The following is a 25,349-nucleotide window of genomic DNA, read 5'->3' on the forward strand; positions in this document are numbered from 1 at the left end:
TACAAGTGGGTGTTGTGCTGCCGACCCAAAAACATGCAGGGCAATTAGTATTGGCCAGAGAGCACCAAAACTAGCAGATTCAACATTGGTGCCCTGTGTGCTTCAAAGATGACAGCAGGTTCACACTGAGCACATGTAATTGTGACTTGTAGACGCTGTGAAGAATGTCCCGCTGCCTGCCACATCCTCCTGCATGACCGGTTTGGCAATGTGTCAGTAATGGCTTGGGGAGGCATTTCTTTGGAAGGCGGACAGCCCTCCATGTGCTGTCCAGAAGTACCCTGACTGGCATTAAGTACCGGGATGAGAACACAGGCTCATTGTGAGACCATATGTAGATACAGTGGACCCCGGGGGGGGGGGGGTCATAAAAAATCCAATAAAAAGTGATCATAGACCCCAAAATGGTATTGATAAAAACTGTGGATGCAAAAAAAAAAAAAACAAAACGGAAAAATGGCCTGGTCACTGAGGGTTAATAAAAATATTTTTGGAAAAAGAAATTCAATTCTGTTCATCCAGGGGACAGAGGGATTCCCCATCCACTCCTTGTCACAAAGGACGACAGCACAGTGTGTGGGCGCCATGAGTGAACATTTCATCTCACACCCGTCATCAAGTATTCATCGGTCAGACGTGCTTTACATGGATCATCACATGTTACCGTCTGCTGTTACTCTGGCGCCGCATCGGAACAAAACGCCCCACGACAACCTGCCACCTGCAACATAACGCTCGGATTTCTAATGAAGATGATTACAGGCCTTTGTTGCATTATATGGACACACCGACGCGAGCAAACACCCCACGTCACACACAGTCGGCTACAACAATGGAGCCATTCACATGTCCCAGGCCTGGAGGATGTGTATTCAGCAATATCATTTTATGAAAAAAAAAAAGTAACACCTGAAAAGTAAATACAAAGACAAGAATGGAAACTTAACGGCAATGTGAGGGATAAAAAACTACAAAAAAACAGCACAATGCTTGTCTATAGGTTGTGTCTGGTATCTTCAGTGAGTCTAAGTTGCAATACTAACGAGAACAAGAGGGGGCGTTGCTTCGGTTAAATCATTTTGTGGTAAAGATGGGCGACAACCAATATGGCTGCCACTAGAATACCCATCAATGCCAGACAAACCATAGAGTTGAAGGCAGCTGTGAAGCCTTTGAAAATTATTAGCGCCTTTTTTTGCTACAATTTTTGCAAAATTCATGACTTAGAAATTCAATTTTACCCAAAAATTGATTCAGGTCAGACTCCATAATTAATTCAAACCCAAGACCAACCCTCTACATAACTTCAGACCCCAGATCAATTCCCTACATAAATTCAGACCTCAGAGCAAGCCCCCTGAATAAATTCAGACCCTAGAACCTTCCCAAAACATAGATTCAGACCCCAGACCAACCTCCTACATAAAACCAGACCGCAGTCTAACTTCCTACATAAATTCAGACCCCAGAACCTCCCTCTACATAAATTCAATCCTCAGCTCAAAGTCCCACATAAATTCCGACCCCAGACAAACTTCCTACATGTATTCAGACTAACTTTCTACGTAAAGTCATACCCAGAAACTCTCCTTACATAAAGTCAGACCCCAGACAACCTCCTTTATATATTCAGACACCAATCACATACATCAATTTAGACCCAAACCAACCTCCTACATACATTCAGACCCCAGATCAAGCCTCTACATGAATTCAGACTTCACATAACCTCCTACATAAATTCAGAACCCAGACCAACCAACTACATAAATTCACACTCCAGATCAGACCCCAAAATACTTTGAGACAACAGAGCAGACCCTTAAATAAATCCAGACTAGATGTCAAAATTAAATTCAGGCAAATCCCAAAATCAAATTCAGACCTCAGCCCAAACCCCTAAATTTACCTGTTGCTCATCACTCCTCCCTCCTAGGTTGGGTCCTCTTGAACTCTGAGAATTTTGCTGCCAGTCATCGCTAGGATGTCGTGGACCCCACAACATAAAATGTCGTTACCCTGAACGACATGAGGTTCCAGTGCAGTGGTGTCAGGAGCCAAAGGAGACCCAAACAGGGAGAGAGGAATTCATTTTTGCATCCAATTCAGATTGTTATTAGGGGCCTCGTCTGGGTGTGAAAAACATAATCAAAATGAATATCCCATGGAGGTCTGGATTTGGAAGGATACTCAAAATCAAAGTGGAAAATCACATTACAGGCTGATCCAACTTCAGTGAAAATGCCTCATGACAAGGAAAAGATGCTCAGTATTGTGTGTGGCCTCCACATGCCTGTTTGACCTCCCTACAGGGATCGCCTCCTAGACCTGGACTAAAGCATCCGCCAACTCCTGGACAGTCTGTGGTGCAACGTGACGTTGGTGGATGGAGCGAGACATGATGTCCCAGATGTGCTCAATCGGATTCAGGTCTGGGGAACGGGTGGGCCAGTCCATAGCTTCAATGCCTTCATCTTGCAGGAACTGCTGACACACTCCAGCCACGAGGCCTGGCATTGTACTGCATTAGGAGAAACCCAGGGCCATACGAACCAGCATATGGTCTCACAAGGGGTCGGAGGATCTCATCTCGGTACCTAATGGCAGTCAGGCTACCTCTGGTGAGCACAAGGAGGGCTGTGCGGCCCTCCAAAGAAATGCCACCCCACACCATTACTGACCCACTGCCAAACCGGTCATGCTGAAGAATGTTGCAGGCAGCAGATCGCTCTCCACGGCATCTCCAGACTCTGTCACGTCTGTCACATGTGCTCAGTGTGAACCTGTGTGAAGAGCACAGGGCGCCAGTAGCGAATTTGCCAATCCTGGTGTTATGTGGCAAATGCCAAGCATTCTGCACGGAGTTGGGCTGTGAGCACAATCCCCATCTGTAGACGTCGGGTACTCAGGCCATCCTCATGGAGTCGGTGTCTAACCGTTTGTGCAGACACATGCACATTTGTGGCCTGCTGGAGGTCATTTTGCAGGGCTCTGGCAGTGCTCCTCCTGTTTCTCCTTGTACAAAGGTAGCGGCCCTGCTGCTGGGTTGTTGCTCTCCTACAGCCCCCTCCACGTCTCCTGGTGCATTGGCCTATCTCCGGGTAGCGCCTCCAGCCTCTGGACACTACGCTGACAGACACAGCAAACCTTCTTGCCACAGCTCGCATTGATGTGCCATCCTGGATGAGCTGCACTACCTGAGCCACTTGTGTGGGTTGTAGAGTCTGTCTCATTTTACGAGTGTGAAAGCACAACCAGCATTCAAAAGTGACCAAAACATCAGCCAGAAAGCATTGGTACTAAGATGTGGTCTGTGGTCCCCACCTGCAGAACCACTCCTTTATTGAGAGTGTCTTGGTAATTGCCAATAATTTCCATCTGTTGTCTATTCCATTTGCACAACAGCATGTGAAATTGATTGTCAATCAGTGTTGCTTCCTAAGTGGACAGTTTGATTTCACAGAAGTTTGATTCACTTGGAGTTATATTCTGTTGTTTAAGTGTTCCCTTTATTTTTTTGAGCAGTGTAAAAGCAGTGCATGAAGCACGCAAGTAAAAGTTCCCTGCCAGGATCCATGGGATCATCACCGCTTACCTTCATTCATCGTGAGCAGCAAAATATTCACCAGAAAACAGGTGAGAAGTGAAACGACTGGCGTTTGCCATCTAGGGGAAAAAACAGTGAAAAAAATTGAACACAGGGCAAAATATTATTTATTATTATTGCAATTTAAGTTATTTTTTATATTTTATTATTGATGTTATTATTGTCATTGATGTTTCTATTATATTATCTACAATAATAAAAATAATGGCAAAATAAATAGGTGAAATTTTAAATATCAATTAAAAAACTATAAACAATCATAATAACTAATGACAATAAAGCAATAAAAAATATTTTTTTAAAATTACAGTAATAATCATATCACATCAATAATTAAAAAATAACAAAATCAACAATAAAATAATAGCAATAAAAATACTAATTATTACACATTCTGGAAAGTACAGTAAATTCTTTTAATCTGGCATCAAGGAGACCTGATAGAACCTGAATTATTAATTTTTCTGGATTATCAGACAGTCTGGAAATATTTTTTTTTAACCAGCCAAATACAGGAGCCATGCAATTAGAAAAGCATGACTGGTCCCTAAACAGCGCCGCACTGCCTCAATAGTCATATCCGGTATCGTGGTCGCATTCTATTGCAATGTTGCGGTAGCTAAAAAATCCTAGTTCTGGTGTTTCAAATTTTTTTCTTGCTACACCGTTTACTGATTGGATATTTTTTATTTTTTTGTTTAATTTTGAATAGGGGAAAAGGGAGGGGGGGTGATTTGAACTTTTATATTTTATACAATTTTTTTTTATATTTTTAAAAACATTTTTTACTTTTTACTTGCTTCAGTAGTCTCCATGGGAGATGTGAAGCCGCGATCGTCAGATCAGTTGTGCTACACACAGCAGAGCTGCAGCCCTGCTATGTGTTTCAGAATTGATCATCAGCTATGAACGCCGACCACAGTCCAGCAATGACAACCACGGGGGTCTCTTGCAGACCACGGGATGTCTTGCGAAGCCATCGGCGCCTTGCGGTCATGTGAGAGAGACGCCTATGGGAGAAGTTAGTGACATTCTTCCGGAACACTCGAGTTAAATGCTGATGTTAGAGATCGACAGTGGCATTTAACATGTTAACAGCCGCGGGTGGATCACGATTCCACCCGTGGCTGTTAGGGCACACGAACGCTGATAAAATCAGCTGACATATGTCGGTAAAGATGTGGGCTCAGCGCCGGAGCCAGCATCAAAGGAGAAGATACAACATATGACATCATAAGTCGTGAAGGAGTTAAAGTTACTTTTTCTTTTTCCATCTTTTGGTATTTGTTGACGTTTTCCACACCAAATTCTTCAAAGTGGCGCATGCGGTTCAAGAATTTGGTTCAAAAATACTCTTTTTCTTTTAGATTTTTTAAAGCTTTTTTTTTTAGCATAAAGAGTCATAAAACATCCAAAAATCTGACAAAAAAAAAAAAAAAATTCAGACAAGACATTTATATAAAACTGCAAAAACACTTGGCACTCTTTTTGGAGTATCCAACAGGAATATTTATTAATTGAAGCAAATCCTGAAAAAAAATCAAGAGGCGTTTCAATCAATGCAAGACCTTCATCAGACTGTTAAAAAAAGAAAAATAAATGTACAACTATAGGAAATAGGAAAAAATAAGAGATCACCATTTATCACGAGTGTCATAAAATACAAATCTCAATCTCTCAGATCAGGAAGGAAAAATAAGGCGTAAAAAAAAAAAAAAAAGGAGAAACAGGAAAAGAAAGGGAAAAAAAACAAAGAGGAATAGAAACAAAGCAAAAAAAAAGGAAAAGAAAAAAGAAGAGGAACATAAGAAACCAAAAACCTCAAAGGGATATTTATATAGAGGCAACGGTGTAAATACAATCATAGCACAGAAAATAAAAGTGAATGGTATAATGTGGTATATAGCGCCTGAAGCCACAGGGTAGGAGACGCCAGAGGAGGAGGAGGAGAAAAGGAGGAGGAGGAGGAGGAGGAGAAAAGGAGGAGGAGGAGAAAAGGAGGAGGAGGAGGAGGAGGAGAAAAGGAGGAGGAGGAGAAAAGGAGGAGGAGGAGGAGGAGAAAAGGAGGAGGAGGAGGAGGAGAAAAGGAGAAAAGGAGGAGGAGGAGAAAAGGAGGAGGAGGAGAAAAGGAGAAAAGGAGGAGGAGGAGAAAAGGAGAAAAGGAGGAGGAGGAGAAAAGGAGAAAAGGAGGAGGAGGAGAAAAGGAGGAGGAGGAGAAAAGGAGAAAAGGAGGAGGAGGAGAAAAGGAGAAAAGGAGGAGGAGGAGAAAAGGAGAAAAGGAGGAGGAGGAGAAAAGGAGAAAAGGAGGAGGAGGAGAAAAGGAGGAGGAGGAGAAAAGGAGAAAAGGAGGAGGAGGAGAAAAGGAGAAAAGGAGGAGGAGGAGAAAAGGAGAAAAGGAGGAGGAGGAGAAAAGGAGGAGGAGGAGAAAAGGAGGAGGAGGAGAAAAGGAGGAGGAGGAGGAGGAGGAGGAGGAGGAGGAGGAGGAGGAGGAGGAGGAGAAAAGGAGGAGGAGGAGGAGGAGGAGGAGAAAAGGAGGAGGAGGAGGAGGAGGAGGAGGAGGAGGAGAAAAGGAGGAGGAGAAAAGGAGGAGGAGAAAAGGAGGAGGAGGAGGAGGAGGAGAAAAGGAGAAGGAGGAGGAGAAAAGGAGGAGGAGGAGAAAAGGAGGAGGAGGAGGAGGAGGAGACGACGCAGCTAACACATAAAACAAACTTTATAAAATCACAAATTAAAAGAAAAATAAAGGTGCAAGTGATAAACAGGAGGAAAAAACCCACTAAGGGTATGTTTCCATGTGGCGTATTTGCTTTGGATTGGACGCTGCATATAGCTGCAGCCTCCAATCCGCAGTGTTCTGATGTTACAGCATAGTGGAGGTGTTTTTATGAAATCCCAGCTCCACTTTACTTACAAGCACGCAGGTGGCAGACCCGCGTATACGCACATGCGACGTGTCTTTATAGAACGCAGCATGTCTATTTATGTAGTGGAGACGCTCCGTGTCCGCAAGATAAATAGCACCGTCCTATGTAGAACACATGCAGAATCACTGCGCGTATAAAAGGGGGCAGCACTTTGGGCGGGGCGGGTGTCCGCTGTGTTCTAAGTGCTGACAATCCGGAACGTGGACACATACCCTAAAAAGTAGACAAAAAAAAATGCAATAATGAATTGAGCCCTTGGTGTTTACACCTCTCCCCATCTTTCAGATCTCTTGTTGCTGTTGGTGAATAAAAACATGGAAAGGAAAGCTTAGTCCAGAGATAAGAATTTACTACCACTGTCTCCAGCCTAAACAAAGCAACAGGAGCACAAAATTCTCTTCTGTTCTGTTTGCTACAATGTATCAGGCTGTGTTTTAGCGGTGTGTTTTTTTTCTATAGCAAAACCTGTTCTCTTGGCAGTAAAAACTGACTCCAAAGCACGTTTTGTGGTCTTTTCACAGCGCTTTATTTGGTGTCATTTGTCTACAGCACATTTTAATAAAGTTACTTTTAGTCACCCATAAATGCAGGAAAAATGCAGGAAAGATCTGTTATTTTTGCTAAAGTTTTACACCGTTTTTGCACTCACTCATTGCTTTCTATGGGTGAAAAAAAAAAAAAAAATGCTGAAAAAATATATTTAAAAATCGTTGTCAGGAAAATAAAACCAAGCGTGTGCAGGAGATCTCGGACATCTCAGCTTTGGCTGGTGCTGTAAAAAGCATAAAAATTAAAATTGCAAAAAAAAGCTGCCAAAACGCAACGTGTGAACATAGCCTACTACATCCGCTCCACGTTGTTACCACTCACTGGCTGCAAGCAGGGATCTTGAAACACTAATTCTTTTAGAAAGCCGCAGAAATTCTGACCATGACTGTTGGGTTTACTTTACACGACACTAGAATAAGTGTCGGATTTTATGCTGATTTTTGCACAAAGGTTGAAACCAGATGAAATCCATGTCTCATTTACTCACTCGCAGTGAAAAAAAAAAATCTGCACACGGAAAAAAAAAAGTAGTAGTCTACGTTAAATGCCAGCTGGATAATCAAATTGGATGGAGCTAATTTTCATGGGGGAACCACGATGCGGTAAAATGCACGTTTCTGCCGCAGTAAAATAAGTGTAAGGTTTGCAAAATGCAAATGGAATAAAAAAAAATAAAAAAACCCATATCAAAGATAGTTAGGAGTAAGTTCACACTAGGTGTTTTTTTTCCATCAGTAAAACCTGATTTCTTGGCAGGAAAGAAGCTGCAAAAAAAAAAAATAATGTTTTTCTTGATTATTTTTTGCTGCTTTTTTTAATGCATTTTTTTGTGCGTTTCATGTGCGGTTTTGGCACGCTAGATTTGTCTCTTGTGCACGCTGATAAAGTTTAGTGTTGAAAAAAAGTCCTATTCCATCAGAATCAGGTTTTGGCACAAAAAAAAAAAAATAAATAAATAAAATCAACAAAACCTGATACCTGCATTTTTTTTGTAGCGTTTTGGGTGCGCTTTTTTCACCACCCATTCATTTCAATGGGTGAAAAAACGCTGTAAGAAGAAGTGACAGGCTCCATTGTGCCAGGAACCATGCAAAGCACAAAATCCTGATGACAAAAAAAAAAAAAAAAGCTGTGTGCATGAGATTTCTGAGATCTCAGACTTTGCTGGTACTGTAAGATGCACCTAAAAATTTGTATTTAAAAAAAAAAAACATAGAAAGCAGCAAAAACTCCTAGTGTGAACTTAACCTAAAATTTGCATAAAAAATGCATTAAAAAAAACACTGCAAAAACTCCTAGTGTGAACTTATCCTAAAATTTGCATAAAAAGTGCATTAAAAAACCGCTGCAAAAATGCCTAATGTGCACGTAGCCTAAAATTTGGATTAAAAAGTGCATAAAAAAGTGCTGCAAAAACGCCTAGTATGAACGTAGCCTCAGGTTTGCAAGATGCAAACGGAATCAAAAAAGCATCATAGATAGTTAAATGGCAAACTCAGCTCTGCTCCATCCAGTACAGGGAGTGACGCTCACCTCAGCAGGTATCTGACCGAGTCCCAGGCGTCCCGGACGGGCTCCAGGTAGATCTCTATCCTCTTGTAGGAGACCACCAGGTTGAAGAGATCAAAGGCTTGCGACTTGCTGGCGACTTGAGGAGACCCCGGCTGGGACTCCGCCATGGATGGAACGCCCTCCGACCAGCCCGTGTCCCCGGGAGAAGCTGCATCCCTCTCTGTCGCCTGCATGCTGCAACAAGGAAGAAAAAGTTACAGTATGGCACACAGCGGACGAGAGGAAAACTTCCTGGAAATGAAGAACAGAGGAAGCTGTTGGAATGGGACAAAAGGAGCTCGGACCTCTTCTTCCCGGCCAAGCGTCTGCGGAGCCTCCAGTGCATGGCTGTGCTCGATGCCAGGAACACCATAGAGGATTGGCATCGATCACCAGGAAGTAACAGCGCCGGTATCAGAAAAATATGTTCAAAGGTCAGAAGGAATCTGAAGAGGATATGAAGCTCAGGCAGCAGATAAACAGGTTACACGCTGATTAGCGCAGCAGCCTGTACGTGGGACGGGCCGCAGGGTAATTGCTTTGTGTCACCGGTGCCACACTGTAACGTCCCAGCTGTCACCTCCCACACCTGGGTCTTCTACACGGAGGGTTCACATACTTATATGCTCTCGTGGAAAGGAGCTTTTCAATTTTAGGTAACTTTAAGCTCAATCCGCATTATCCCTTTAAATGTCACAGATCACCGTTTGCTGTCAGTGGGTGAAATATTTTCATCTGGATTGGTAAATATAACTGTAAGTCCTTGTGCAAAGAGGACTGCTGCTGATCTGACGTAACCCGAGCTCAATCTGTAACATCCCTTTAAATGTCAAGAGCTCTGTTTGCTGTCAGTAGAGAAAATATTCCGATCTGAAAATTAACGTTAGATTTCATAAAGGGGAAGTGTCTGGTTTTGGCCAACTCCAGCTCAACCTGTATTATATCCCTTTAAATGTCAAGATCTCTGTTTGCCGTATTCCTGTCTGGAATATTTCATATAACTGTAAATCTGTTTTGTGTCATGTAGAATAGACCTTTAGATATCAAGATCACCGTTTGCTGTCAGTGAATGGAATATTCTTTCCTGGCTCTTTGTCAGATATAATTGTATTTCTTTCTTGCTCATGCAACTTGCTCTCATTCTGTAATATATTAATAAGGCGAGATCTCTGCTTGCTGTCAACGAACGGAATTTTCATGCCTGCATCGCAACATTTTAAATGTAATTGTATCAGCTTGTTTTAAAGGGGGTTATTGAGAGGTCAAGATTTCTGTAACTCAAGCTCAATATTAAATACACCTTCATATGTGAAGATCTCTGTTTGCTGTCAGTAGAGGACACTTACACGTCTTCTGATGTTCTGCATGTCAAGCAGTTTGCTTTGAAAAGATGAAACCAATATGAAGCTAATTTTGCTTTGTGCAGAACTTAAAGGGGTTTATCGCGTTAATTCCAGGATGGGGTAAATAAAAAAAAAAATAAATAAATCCCTCACTCACTTCCTGGCCTGGCGCCACTCTTCCCCAATCAATACTGTAATCCCACACCTTCTGGTCCAGCTCCTTTCTATCCCACTTCACTTTAATACCTCTCACCTCTGGGATTGGCACCACTCTTTCCCACTCTCTGGTGTAATCCCACATTGACCTCCTGACCCGGCGCCACTCTTACCCACTCACTACTTTAATCCCTCTCTGACCTGCTGGCCCGGCCGCACTCTACCACTCTCAACCTCACACTTACCACATAACGCCACTCTTGTACACTCACTACTGTAATTCCACATTCAACTCCTGGCCTGGTGCCACTCTTCCCCACTCACCTCCTGGCCTGGTGCCACTCTTCCCCACTCACCTCCTGGCCTGGTGCCACTCTTCCCCACTCACCTCCTGGCCTGGTGCCACTCTTCCCCACTCACCTCCTGGCCTGGTGCCACTCTTCCCCACTCACCTCCTGGCCTGGTGCCACTCTTCCCCACTCACCTCCTGGCCTGGTGCCACTCTTCCCCACTCACTACTGTAACCTATACTCACCTCCTGGCCTGGTGCCACTCTTCCCCACTCACTACTGTAACCTATACTCACCTCCTGGCCCGGTGACACTTTTCCCCACTCACTACTGTAACCCACACTCACCTGCTGGCCCGATGCCACTTTTTCCCACTCACTACTGTAACCCACACTCACCTGCTAGCCCGATGCCACTTTTTCCCACTCACTACTGTAACCCACACTCACCTGCTGGCCCGATGACACTTTTTCCCACTCACTACTGTAACCCACACTCCTGGCGCCACTCTTCCTCACTCACTACTGTAATTCCACACTCACCTCCTGGTCTGGTACCACTTTTCCCCACTCACTACTGTAACCCACACTCACCTCCTGACCTGGTGCCACTCTTCCCCACTCACTACTGTAACCCACACTCACCTCCTGGCCTGGTGCCACTCTTCCCCGCTCACCTACTGGCCAGGTGCCACTCTTCCCCACTCAGTACTGTAACCCACACTCACCTCCTGGCCTGGTGCCACTCTTCCCCACTCACTACTGTAACCCACACTCTCCACCTGGCCTGGTGCCACTCTTCCCCACTCACTACTGTAACCCACACTCTCCACCTGGCCTGATGCCACTCTTCCCCACTCACTACTGTAACCCACACTCTCCACCTGGCCTGGTGCCACTCTTGCCCACTCACTACTGTAATTCCACACTCACCTCCTGGCCTGGTGCCACTCTTCCTCATTCGCTACTGTAACCCACACTCACCTCCTGACCTGGTGCTACTCTTCCCCACTCACTACTATAATTCCACGCTCGCCTCCTAGCCTGGTGCCACTCTTCCACACTCACTACTCCAATCTCACACTTACCACCTAAGGTCACTCTTCCACACTCACTACTGTGCCTACTACCGGTTTAAGGGCATTAACATCCAGAGGGATCATTGCAGCCAATCATGGGAACCACCTGCCCCACCTACACCAGATGTTGATGCCAGCAGACCGGAGGGAGGATAACTGAACAGGAGTGGGACTGGTCAAGGAGCCGAGTACAGAATTTTTTTTTTTATTACCTGACTGTGGGTCCATTGGGATTGACTTTTAAAGTGCAGGGAAATAAAACTTTAAACCAGGAGGATTTCAGCTCTGAAGTCCAAAACATTATGACTGCAGCTCTGGTGATTAAGGTGGCGGCAGATAAAATTGTAAAATGTTGGAAACTTAGAAGTCGTATTCCAACCTGACATTTGATAGGGAGTGCACCATCTCTGGTAGCTGGGAGACTCCACTCTCTGTGGCTTCACTCCCGGCATCTTCCAGCAGAAATACACAACATGAAGAATTGGAAGTTCCCCTCTCTTCATAATAAGTGGGGGGTCCCAAAGCTTGGACTCAACCATTAACAGACCTATATCATTGTCCACAAGAGCGCGCTGGCTATTGGGCTGTGACGTGTGGTGAAACTCTGACCACAGACCAGTCAACCATGGTCAGCGTGTGCGAGTGGGTCATGCCTCCGTGATGCAATGGAGTCTGGAAGTTGACGTGACATCAGCAGCGGCGGCAGCCAGTGGATCACGTGATCGGGACTGAGCAAGAAGCGATAGCGCCACTCACAGGCAAATATGGCAACATAAGGTATTTACAAACATACTTATATGAAAGGTTTAAACTGATGAGCGCATTATACATTATAGTGGCGTGAATAACAGTAGTGCGGATGAATCGGAGGCCTATGGTTCGGTACTCTGCGTGTGCTTCTGCCTCTTAAATTGTGCACTTCTGAGCCGTCTTTTAAGTGATCATTGCGGAACTCAGGATCTGGACCCTCAATGATCTGCAGCATGATTTAAGGAGATATATAAATCTCAGGTGAAATAAATATTGAACACGTCACCAATATTCTAAGGGTGTTATTGGCATGAAATTCTCACCAGATGTCGGTAACAAACCCATCCAATCCACACAGGCAAAGGAATCACCGTAGAAATCCATAAATTAAGTCATGCATAATAACGAGAAATGACACAGGGTGAAAGTATTGAACACATGTAGAAAGGTAGGTGCAAAAAGCCATAGAAAGTCCTGACACCAGCTGAAATCAATCAGTAATTAGAAAGCAATTTTGCCACTTTGGGAAAAATAATATCAGCTGATGGTCAATAAAAAGGTGTCTCATTACCAAGATGCCACACAAGAAACATCTCACGATGGGTAAAACCAGTGAGCTGTTTCAAGACCTTTGCAACCTTATTGTCGCAAAACTTACTGATGGCATTGATTAAAGAAGAATTTCTGAACTGCTGAAGGTTCCAGTGAGCACTGATGGGGCCATAATCCAGAAGTGGAAAGACCATCATTTCACCATAAACCGGCCAAGATCAGGTGCTCCCTGCAAGATTCCAGACAGAGGAGTGAAAAGAATTATCAGAAGAGTTGTCCAAGAGCCAAGGATCACATGTGGAAAGCTACAAAAAGACCTGGAATCAAAACGTACAATTATTTCAAAGAAAACTATAATTAATGCACTGAACCTCCATGGCCTGTATATTCATGCTCACCACACAAGACTCCATTGCTGAACAAATAGCATGTTCAAGCGCGTTTACAGTTTGCTCAAGAACATTTTGTCAAGTCTGTGAAATACTGGGAGAATACTGTCTGGTCTGATGAGACAAAAATTGCACTCTTTGGATGCCATAACACACACCATGTTTAGAGGCCAAAAGGCACTGCATATCACCCAAAAGACAACATACCAACAGTGAAGTTTGGAGGTGGGAACATCATGGTGTGCGACTGTTTTTCAGCATACAGCACTGACAAACTTCATGTAATTGAATGAATGAGGGATGAAAGCTGAATGAGTTACTGGGATCAAGACAGACTCTTGCATCTTTCATCCAGCCACTGATGTTTCTGGATTGTCAGCCATGGGGAAAGCAAAAGAATTGTCAACGGATCTACGGGAAAAAGTAGTTGAACTGTATAAAACAGGAAAGGGATACAAAAAGATATCCAAGGAACTGATAATGCCAATCAACAACGTTCAAACTGTGGTTAAATAGAAAATCAGGGGCTCTGTAAAAACAAAACCACGGACAGGTAGACCAACAAAAATTTTGTCCACAACTGCCAGGAAAATTGTTCGGGATGCAAAGAAAAACCCACAAACAACATCAGCTGAAATACTGGACTCTCTGAAAACTAACTAGCGGTGTGGCTGTTTCAAGATGCACAATAAGGAGGCACTTGAAGAAAAATGGGCTGCATGGACGAGTCACCAGAAGAAAGCCATTACTGTGCAAATGCCACAAAGTATCTCACCCAAGCCTCAAAACTTCAGAAACAAGGTAATTTTGGAGTGATGACACCAAAATTGAACTTTTTGGCCACAACCATAAAAGTTATATTTGAAGAGAGTTCAACAAGACCTATAATGAAAGGAACACCATTCCTACTGTAAAGCACGGAGGTGGATCGCTGATGTTCTGGGGATGTGTGAGCTACAAACGCACAGGAAACTTGGTCAAAGTTGAAGGAAAAAGGAATGTAGCACATTATCAGCAAATACTGAAGGCAAATTTGCAAACATCAACCTGGATGCTGCACATGGGATGTACTTGGATGTTCCAACATGACAACGATCTAAAACAAAAGGCCAAGTCGACCTGTCATTGGCTACAGCAGAACGAAGTGAAGGTTCTGGAGTGGCCATCTCAGTCTCCTGACCTCAATATCATTGAGCCACTGGGGAGATCTCAAGAGCGCAGTTCATGCTAGACAGCCCAGGAATTTACAGGAACTGGAGGATTTTTGCCAAGAAGATTGGGCAGCTTTACCATCTGAGAAAATAAAGAACCTCATCCACAACTACCACAAAAGACTTCAGGCTGTCATTGATGTTAGAGGGGGGTAATACACGGTATTAAGAAATGGGGTATGTGAACTTTTGATCAGGGTCATTTGGATGTTTTGGGTTGTCATTAAGATTTAAAAAGAGAAAACGCAGGAGTTTGACAATAAATGACTTCACCCAACCACTAACCATGAGTGGAGAAAAAGTTTTGATGTTAACATTCATATTCTCTGAAAAAAGGCCAAGAAAGCAAAAATTATGACAGGGTATGTAAACGTTTGAGCACAACTGTAATTTTCAGGAGCTAACATCATGGCCAAATCATGCGCATGCGCACCGCTCATTTCGACAGCGTCACTGCACCTCTGTAATCGGGTTTACGCTTCCTGGCTTCAGAGGTGCAGTGCACATGACCTGAAGTGCAGAAGCTGGCTCACGTCCAGGAGCCGAAGAACAGCTGGACTCAGCAGGAACAAGACTCAGCTGGCACAATGACGTGGGTGAAAAAAGCCGCGCGCATGCACGAGATGATGTCGGCTCCTGCAAACTGTTATTATGCTCACAGGGACGTGATAACATGGAAGAAACTAGGGAAACTAGTCAAAGCCTCAATTAGCATAGCAAAATTTAAAAAAAAAAATTATATATTATATAAAAATTTCCAAGGTTTGGTTACACTTTAACCCCTTACCTACAATTGACGTAATATTCCGTCCATGTGTCCATGGACCTAATTACCATGGACGGAATATTACGTCATCGCGATCAGCGGCGCCCACGTGGTGAGCGCCGCTGATCGCGGCCGAGTGTCAGCTAATTATCATAGCTGACACCCGGCACAATGTGTCAGGGGCGGTCACGGACCGCCCCCGACACGTTAACCCCTTGCACACCGCGATCAAACGCGATCGCGGTGTACCGGGGGTTAAAGGGAAGCATCGGCAGGGAGGGGGCTCCCTCCGTGCTTCCCTGAGCCCCCCACGGCAGCGCAATGTGCAGCGCTGCTGCGGGGGGCTCTTTCCCTACAGGCCCCCGGATCCAAGATGGCGACGGGGGCCTGCAGGGAGCTGACTTCCTCACTGCCTGCAAAGCGCAGGCATGAGGAAGTCTGCAGCAGTGCCTGTGACAGATCGCTGATCTGTCACAGTGATCTGTGATGTGACAGATCAGCGATCTGTCACAGGACAGTGATGTCCCACCTGGGACAAGGTAATAAAGTAAAAAAAAAAAAAAAAAAAAGTGTTAAAAATAATTTAAAAAAAATCGCTAAATAAATCAGTAAAAAAAAAAAAAATATTCCCCAATAAATCCATTTTTTCAAAATAAAAAAACCCAAAAACAATAAAAGTACACATATTTGGTATCGCCGCGTCCGTAATGACCTGCCCTATAAAACTGTCCCATTAGTTAACCCCTTTAGCGAACCCCTTAAAAAATAAAAATAAAAAACGAAGCAAAAAAATAATGATTTATTATCATACCACCGAACAAAAAGTGCAATAACGCGCGATCAAAAAGACGCATATAAATATGCATGGTACCGCTGAAAACGTCATCTTGTCCCGCAAAAAACGATCCACCATACAGCATCATCCGCAAAAAAATAAAAAAGTTATAGCTCGCAGAATAAAGCGATACAAAAATAATTATTTTTTATATAAAATAGTTTTCATTGCAAAAAAACGACAAAACATAAAAAAACGACCTAAATGAGGTATCGCTGTAACCGTACTGACCCGAAGAATAAAACCGCTTTATCAATTTTACCGCACGCGGAACGGTGTAAACGCACCCCCCCAAAAGAAATTCATGAAACGCTGGTTTTTGTTCATTCTGCGTCCCAAAAATCGGAATAAAAAGCGATCAAAAAATGTCACGTGCCCGAAAATGGTACCAATAAAAACGTCAACTCGTGCTGCAAAAAATAAGACCTCACATGACTCGGTGGGTCAAAATACGGAAAAATTATAGCTCACAATATGTGGTGATGCAAAAACTATTTTTACAATAAAAAGCGTCTTTTAGCGTGCGACAGCTGCCAAACATAAAAACCGCCATAAACAGTAAATCAAACCCCCCGTTATCACCCCCTTAGTTAGGGAAAAATAATAAAACTAAAAGAAAATGTATTTATTTCCATTTTCCCGGTAGGGTTAGGGCTAGGGTTAGGGTTAGGGCTAGGGTTAGGGTTAGGGCTAGGGTTAGGGCTAGGGTTAGGGCTAGGGCTCAGATTAGGGTTAGGGGTGTGTTGAGGTTCGGGTTGGAGTTATAATTGGGGGTTTCCACTGTTTGGGCACATCAGGTGCTCTCCAAAGGCAACATGGCGTCTGATCTCAATTCCAGCCAATTCTGCGTTGAAAAAGTCAAATGGTGCTCCTTCCCTTCCAAGCTCTGCCATGTGCCCAAACAGTGTTTTACCCCCACATGTAGGGTATCAGCCTACTCAGGACAAATTACAAAACAACTTTTGGGGTCCAATTTCTCCTGTTACCCTTAGGAAAATAAAAAATTGGGGGCAAAAATATAATTTTGCGGAAAAAAATGTTTTTTTTATTTTCACGCCCAGGCGTTATAAACTTCTGTGAAGCACTTGGGGGTTCAAAGTGCTCTCCACACATCTAGATAAGCTCGGTGGGGGGTCGTTTCCAAAATGGGGTCACTTGTAGGGAGTTTCAATAGTTTAGGTACATTAGGGGCTCTCCAAACGCATATGACACCCGCATACCAATCCATCAAAGTCTGCATTCCAAAACGTCACTACTTCCCTTCCGAGCCCCGACGTTTGCCCATACAGTAGTTTTCTCCCACATATGAGGTATCAGCGTACTCAGGACAAATTGGACAACAACTTTTGGGGTCCAATTTCTCCTGTTACCCTTGGGAAAATAAAAAAAATGGGGACTAAAACATGATGTTTGTTGAAAAAATACGATATTTTTATTTTCACGCCCGGTCGTTATAAACTTCTGTGAAGCACTGGGGGGTTCAAAGTGCTCACCACACATCTAGATAAGTTCATTAGGGGGTCTAGTTTCCAAAATGGGGTCACTTGTGGGGGGTTTCCACTGTTTAGGTACATCAGGGGCTCTCCAAACGCAACATGACACCCGCAGACCATTCCATCAAAGTCTGCATTCCAAAACGTCACTACTTCCCTTCCGAGCCCCGACGTGTGCCCATACAGTAGTTTTCTCCCACATATGAGGTATCAGCGTACTCAGGACAAATTGGACAACAACTTTTGGGGTCCAATTTCTCCTGTTACCCTTGGGAAAATAAAAAATGGGGACTAAAAGATGATGTTTGTTGAAAAAATACGATATTTTTATTTTCACGCCCGGTCGTTATAAACTTCTGTGAAGCACTGGGGGGTTCAAAGTGCTCACCACACATCTAGATAAGTTCATTAGGGGGTCTAGTTTCCAAAATGGGGTCACTTGTGGGGGGTTTCCACTATTTAGGTACATCAGGGGCTCTCCAAACGCAACATGACACCCGCAGACCATTCCATCAAAGTCTGCATTCCAAAACGTCACTACTTCCCTTCCGAGCCCCGACGTGTGCCCATACAGTAGTTTTCTCCCACATATGAGGTATCAGCGTACTCAGGACAAATTGGACAACAACTTTTGGGGTCCAATTTCTCCTGTTACCCTTGGGAAAATAAAAAAATGGGGACTAAAAGATCATGTTTGTGGAAAAAATACGATTTTTTTATTTTCACGCCCGGACGTTATAAACTTCAGTGAAGCACTGGGGGGTTCAAAGTGCTCACCACACATCTAGATAAGTTCCTTGGGGGGTCTAGTTTCCAAAATGGTGTCATTTGTGGGGGGTTTCTACTGTTTTGGTACATCAGGGGCTTTCCTAACGCGACATGGTGTCCGATCTCAATTCCAGCCAAAAACGTCAAATGGCGCTGCTTCCCTTCCGAGCTCTGCCATACGCCCAAATAGTGGTTTACCCACACATGTGGGGTATCAGCGTACTCAGGATAAATTGCACAATATCTTTTAGGGTCCTGTTACTTTTGGAAAAATAAGAATTGAGGGTGAAAAGATCATTTTTGTGGAAAAAATATGATTTTTTAATTGTACTGCTGTACGTTATAAACTTCTGTGAAGCCCTTGGGGGTTCAAAGTTCTCACCACACATCTAGATAAGTTCCTTGGGGGGTCTAGATTCCAAAATGGTGTCATTTGTGGGGGGTTTCCACTGTTTTGGTACATCAGGGGTTTTCCAATCGTGACATGGTGTCCGATCTCAATTCTAGCCAAAAACGTCAAATGGCGCTGCTTCCCTTCCGAGCTCTGCTATGCGCCCAAATAGTCATTTACACCCACATATGGGGTATCAGCGTACTCAGGACAAATTGCACAATAACTTTTAGGGTCCTGTTACCCTTGGAAAAATAAAAATTGGGGGTGAAAAGATCATTTTTGTGGAAAAAATATGATTTTTTAATTGTACCGCTGTACGTTATAAACTTCTGTGAAGCCCTTGTGGGTTCAAAGTTCTCACCACATATCTAGATAAGTTCCTTGGGGGGTCTAGTTTCCAAAATGGGGTCACTTGGGGGGGTTTCCACTGTTTAGGTACATCAGGGGCTCGCCAAACGTGACATGGCGTCCGATCTGAATTCCAGCCAATTTTGCATTTAAAAAGTCAAACGGCGCTCCTTCCATTCTGAGCTCTGCCATGCGCCGAAACAGTGGTTCCCCCCCACATATCAGGTATCAGCATACTCAGGACAAATTGCACAATAACTTTTGCAGTCCAATTTCTCCTGTTACCCTTGGTAATATAAAGAAAATTGAACCTGAAGTATTTTTTTTGTGAAAAAAAGTTAAATGTTCATTTTTTTTTTAATATTCAAAAAATTCCTGTGACGCACCTAAAGGGTTAATAAACTTCTTGAATGTGGTTTTAAGCACCTTAAGGGGTGCAGTTTTTAGAATGGTGTCACTTTTGGGTATTTTCTATCATATAGACCCCTCAAAGTGGCTTCAAATGTGAAGTGGTCCCTAAAAATAAAATGGTGTTGCAAAAATGAGAAATCGCTGGTCAATTTTTAACCCTTATAACTTCCTAACAAAAAAAAATTTTGGTTCCAAAACTGTGCTGATGTAAAGTAAACATGTGGGAAATGTTATGTATTAAGTTTTTTGTGTGCCGTATCGCTGTGATTTAAGGGCATAAAAATTCAAAGTTGGAAAATTGCGAAATTTTCAAAATTTTCGCCAAATTTCCATTTTTTTCACAAATAAACGCAAGTTATTTGAATGCGATTTTACCACTAACATGAAGTACAATATGTCACGAGAAAACAATGTCAGAATCACCGGGATCCATAGAAGCGTTCCAGAGTTATGACCTCATAAAGGTACAGTGGTCAGAATTGTAAAAATTGGCCCGGTAGTTAACGTGCAAACCACCCTTGGTAGTGAAGGGGTTAAGGGAGATGAGAAGATACAATCAGCTGAACTTGTTGTCATATTGTGGTCATTAGTGAGAGAATCGGGGACAATGGGTGGATAATTCCAGGCATTCCTCCCTAGGACAAACATTACCTTCTTGACCTTATTGTTTAGGATGAGGAAGCACAAATATTTACGAATCTCATAAATGTGAGAGAAGTGACCCAGATCCACAGTCAGCAGTTAAACACCTGCACTGCTCTACGGTTTCTCTATCAGCTCTGCTACATGTCGCCTACATGGATTGTAGCGCAGCTCATTCCACATAGGGGGTTGTAGGATATGCCTAAAAGGAAGGTTTGTAGGGTTCAGAAACAGGTTTTTCAAGTGGAAGCAGCTGCAGGAAACGCTCCTTTTAGGTGTAGCTCTAAAATTGTAAAGTGCTGCGGAATACGTTGGCGCCATAAAAATAAGAATTATTATTACATCCACTTCAAAGAATTGACCGGCACTTTATTTTTCCTCTAAAACTAAATTAATAGGCGGAGGCTTTCAGGTGGTTTTTAGATGATTCTTGTTACCGTTTTGGAGGTAGATTAAGCTAAAAAAAAAAAATCATCTGTACAAAATCACACATGATAAAAATAGGAAAAATCTGTCCGGAAGAGAACACTGGATCAGAACCACATGGCTGCGAGTACGGCCACACAAGGGTATTAAGTAACATCTAGATATTTCTGCTCAAAAACAGGAACAGATCCATCAGAAGGAGAAGTGGAGGAAATTCTGCAATGTAGATGGTGCAACAGTTTTGGGAATTCTGATGTGACAATATTTGGTTGAAGAAACAGAAAGTTGTGACAGGCAGACACAAAATATTCAATGTATGCGGCAGAGATAAGCCGACGTCTGCCTGTATACAGCCGAGCAAGCGTGCGATGATACGATGATACGAGCGCGATAGTACCGAGCGCGATGATACAGTGTAACGAGTGCGATGATACAATGTACCGAGCGCGATGATACAGTGTAACGAGCGCGATGATACAGTGTAACGAGCGCGATGATACAATGTACCGAGCGCGATGATACAGTGTAACGAGCGCGATGATACAGTGTAACGAGTGCGATGATACAGTGTACCGAGTGCGATGATACAGTGTAACGAGCGCGATGATACAGTGTAACGAGCGCGATGATAGTGTACCGAGCGCGATGATACAGTGTAACGAGTGCGATGATACAGTGTAACGAGTGCGATGATACAGTGTAACGAGTGCGATGATACAATGTACCGAGCGCGATGATACAGTGTAACGAGCGCGATGATACAGTGTAACGAGCGCGATGATACAGTGTAACGAGCGCGATGATACAGTGTAACGAGTGCGATGATACAGTGTACCGAGCGCAATGATACAGTGTAACGACAATGTACCGAGTGCGATGATACAGTGTAACGAGTGCGATGATACAGTGTACCGAGTGCGATGATACAGTGTACCGAGTGCGATGATACAGTGTAACGAGTGCGATGATACAGTGTAACGAGTGCGATGATACAGTGTAACGAGTGCGATGATACAGTGTAACGAGCGCGATGATACAATGTACCGAGCAGGGCTGTGGAGTCGGAGTCGTGGAGTCGGAGTCGGTGCTCATTTTGGTGGAGTCGGAGTTGGAGTCAGTATAAAATGGACCGACTCCGACTCCTAAAATATATAATAAATTGGGTACAGTAATTCAATGCAGGATGTGCTGAATATTTTTTTATAGGAGTTTGGGAAAGTTATGAAATGTCCTATAAATGGCTGTTCTATTCCTGATCTAAGGCTACATTCACACACAGCGTTTTTCCTGTGTTTTTTGAGGATACGTTTTTCAGCTGCAAAAGCAGATCAGCTTTTTAAAAAACTGCATCACCTGAAAGGTTTTTGAGCTCATAGATAATGTTTTCAATAGCAAAAGCAGATTAGAAATCTGCTCTATCTATATATCCATTTATCCATATCTGTCTATCCATATCGTACAGTATCTGTACCAAAAAGAATGAAAACCGGGTAGTACACCAATATATATTCTGTTCTATCTAAATATCTTGATTATTGGATCATAAAAATGATTAAATATCTGAGGTTCACATTGTACTACAATAAATTTTTCACTTAAATATAAGCAATATGTGTGGGAGTCGGGAGTCGTGGAGTCGGAGTCGTTGTAAGGGAAATTGAGGAGTCGGAGTCGGAGTCGCAGGTTTGGCTTACCGACTCCACAGCCCTGGTACCGAGTGCGATGATACAATGTACCGAGTGCGATGATACAGTGTACCGAGCGCGATGATACAGTGTACCGAGCGCGATGATACAGTGTAACGAGCGCGATGATACAGTGTAACGAGCGCGATGATACAGTGTAACGAGCGCGATGATACAGTGTAACGAGTGCGATGATACAATGTACCGAGCGCGATGATACAGTGTAACGAGTGCGATGATACAGTGTAACGAGTGCGATGATACAGTGTAACGAGTGCGATGATACAGTGTAACGAGTGCGATGATACAGTGTAACGAGTGCGATGATACAGTGTACCGAGCGCGATGATACAGTGTAACGAGCGCGATGATACAGTGTAACGAGCGCGATGATACAGTGTAACGAGCGCGATGATACAGTGTAACGAGCGCGATGATACAGTGTAACGAGCGCGATGATACAGTGTAACGAGCGCGATGATACAGTGTAACGAGTGCGATGATACAGTGTAACGAGTGCGATGATACAGTGTAACGAGCGCGATGATACAGTGTAACGAGCGCGATGATACAGTGTAACGAGTGCAATGATACAGTGTACCGAGTGCGATGATACAGTGTAACCAGGGCTGTGGAGTCGGAGCTCATTCTGGTGGAGTCGGAATAAAATGGACCGACTCCTATAATATATAATAAATTGGGTACAGTAATTCAATGCAGAATGTGCTGAATATTTTTTTTCATAGGAATTTGGGAAAGTTATGAAATGTCCTATAAATGGCTGTTCTATTCCTGATCTAAGGCTACATTCACACAGGAACAGGTTCTTGTAACGGACAATGCTTCTAACATAAGTACAATTACATTGATGAATGAGAGTAATGAACAACAGCTAGAGGAACATTTAGGATTCAGTATGTTTGAGATGGAAGGCCACAGTGCTGTTCATGTAACAAACAGATATTACTACAGAAGAACAGCAACATTATAATGTAGAAATAGATGATCTTGTTGAAGCTGCTTCAAAACACTTTCCTGTTCATCACATGCGCTGTGTTGTGCACACGCTGCAGCTGGCAATGAGATAAGGCCACGCTACACGTATCAATGGCCCAGCGATCCCACCAACGATCCGACGTGGATGGGATCGCTGGGACATCACTAGCTGATCGCTGGTGAGCTGTCACATAGACAGCCCCTCCAGTGATCAGGACCAGCGAGCACGCTGGTTTCCAATGTAAACAGCGGGTATCTAAGAGCCGCGTGGCTCTTAGTTACCCGCTGTTTAACTTGGAAACCAGCGTCGCTGATCGCTGGTCTCTCGCTGCCACATGCAGCGATGCGCGCTGGCCAGCAGGAGACCAACGATCAAAAAATGGCCCAGGACGTTCAAGCGCGATCAGCGATACCAGGCAGGGGGGCCGCTCGCTGATCCATGTCACACAGCGAGATCGCTGGCGATATCGCTGTGTGTGACGGGGCCTATAGTCTGCAAGAGGGACATGCTGGAAATCTGATTGGAAAAGTAAGGAAATTGGTTATTGCCGCCAGAACCCCTAAAATTGATTCCATCTTGAAGAGACGTGCTGGGAAACGGGCAATTGTTGATCAAGCCACTCGGTGGGGCAGCACTTATTTAATGATTGAGCGATTGCTTGAATTAAAACCGTTTCTTATAGATATGGCGAACCCACTGGTAACCCTAAATGAAGGTCAATGGACACAGGTGGCTGAATTGAAGGAATTGCTTAATCACCCATTTACAGTGACAAAAACATTACAAGCTGAGGATTTAACTCCTGGCATTTTCATAAGGGAGTGGAAGAACTTGCTATTTTGCCTGTCCCAAAGAGGAGGTTTAATCGCAGATGGCATTTCTCCTTCAATGAAATGGAGAGAGACACAGCTATTGGAAAATAACATTTTTCTTGCAGCTGTTTATGTGGACCCGAGTCATCGTATATTGCTTGAAGATCAACAGCTTACTAAAGGAAAAGAAGCTCTGACTGAGGTAGCCTGACAGTGCTACTGCTGCCATATCTTCATCCTCATCAGATGCGGAGTTTGACTTTGACAAGTATTTGGATGACATGGAGCAGGCAAAGCGTTGCCGCAAGGAAAAAGATTTCACTCCGTCTCCTATATGAAGGAGGATCTGATGGAGGCAATTTTATTTCTTAGAACAAATTCATAGACTGCACAAATGTTATTTAGTACGTTTTTGTTGAAAACTGTTTTTTTGCCACTTCCATAGTTTATTACATAGTGTATTACATATTTACAATTTATTACAGTTTTTTGTGTTCTAAAGTTGTATTCCAATAAATATATATTCTATTCTATCTAAATATCTTGATTATTGGATCATAGAAATGATTAAATGTCTGATGTTCACATTGTACAACAATACATTTTTCACTTACATATAAGCAATATATGTCGGAGTCGGAGGAAGGGAAATTGAGGAGTCGGAGGTTTGGCTTACCGACTCCACATTATGTAACAAGTGCGATGATACAATGTAACGAGGGCTGTGATACATTGCGTCATCACACTTGTTGAATTGTAAAGGACGGTGAGGAGTTAATATGACCAGTGTGCCAGGATACCATGTGACAGGTGTTTATTTGTGGTGTTAAAAATTGTATAAATTGGCCGGACAATTAAATTTCAACTGAATTGATTCCTTAGGAAAATAAAGCATCTCGTAATAAGCAGAGGGAGGGTATTAACCCAGGGATCACACTCGTGTGTGTCCTGGCCCCCACAGTTCTCTGCTCGCTCCCTCATGTTCGGTTCTTCTCACAAAGTCAAAAATCTGAGTCGCACCCCATAATGGCATAATGGTCAGTGCTGGAAGATCCAAAGTTGGAGGCTCCATCAGGGAGGGTTGGCGGCAGAACAAGTGGAAATAACCTTTTATTATTTTTTTTTTATATATCTAAAGTGTGATATACAATGTGTGATCAGTGTATAATGTGTCATATACAGTGTGTGGCGTACGCTGTGTGACGTGTGGCGTACGCTGTGTGACGTGTGGCGTACGCTGTGTGACGTGTGGCGTACGCTGTGTGACGTGTGGCGTACGCTGTGTGACGTGTGGCGTACGCTGTGTGACACACGCTGTGTGATGTGTAATATCGGCTGTGTGGCGTACGCTGTGTGACGTGTGGCGTACGCTGTG

The 25,349-nt window shown here is 43.5% G+C and overlaps 1 protein-coding gene across 3 annotated transcripts in view; it reads right to left on the minus strand.

Moving 5' to 3' along the window:
- ZFYVE27 (zinc finger FYVE-type containing 27) overlaps positions 1 to 25,349 on the minus strand; it is a 113,740-nt gene that overhangs the window by 81,261 nt on the left and 7,130 nt on the right. For all 3 annotated transcript variants that reach the window (XM_073552846.1, XM_073552845.1, XM_073552847.1), the window contains exons 2-3: positions 8,611 to 8,823; positions 3,596 to 3,666 (exon numbers count right to left, since the gene is read on the minus strand). In XM_073552846.1, the coding sequence (XP_073408947.1) occupies positions 3,596 to 3,666; positions 8,611 to 8,822 (283 nt within the window). In that variant the 5' untranslated portion in view covers position 8,823. The remainder of the gene's footprint in view (positions 1 to 3,595; positions 3,667 to 8,610; positions 8,824 to 25,349) is intronic.

This window comes from Dendrobates tinctorius, unplaced genomic scaffold (assembly GCF_039654945.1).
Source record: "Dendrobates tinctorius isolate UK_male_01 unplaced genomic scaffold, ASM3965494v1 ptg000196l, whole genome shotgun sequence".
Lineage (NCBI taxonomy): Eukaryota > Metazoa > Chordata > Amphibia > Anura > Dendrobatidae > Dendrobates > Dendrobates tinctorius.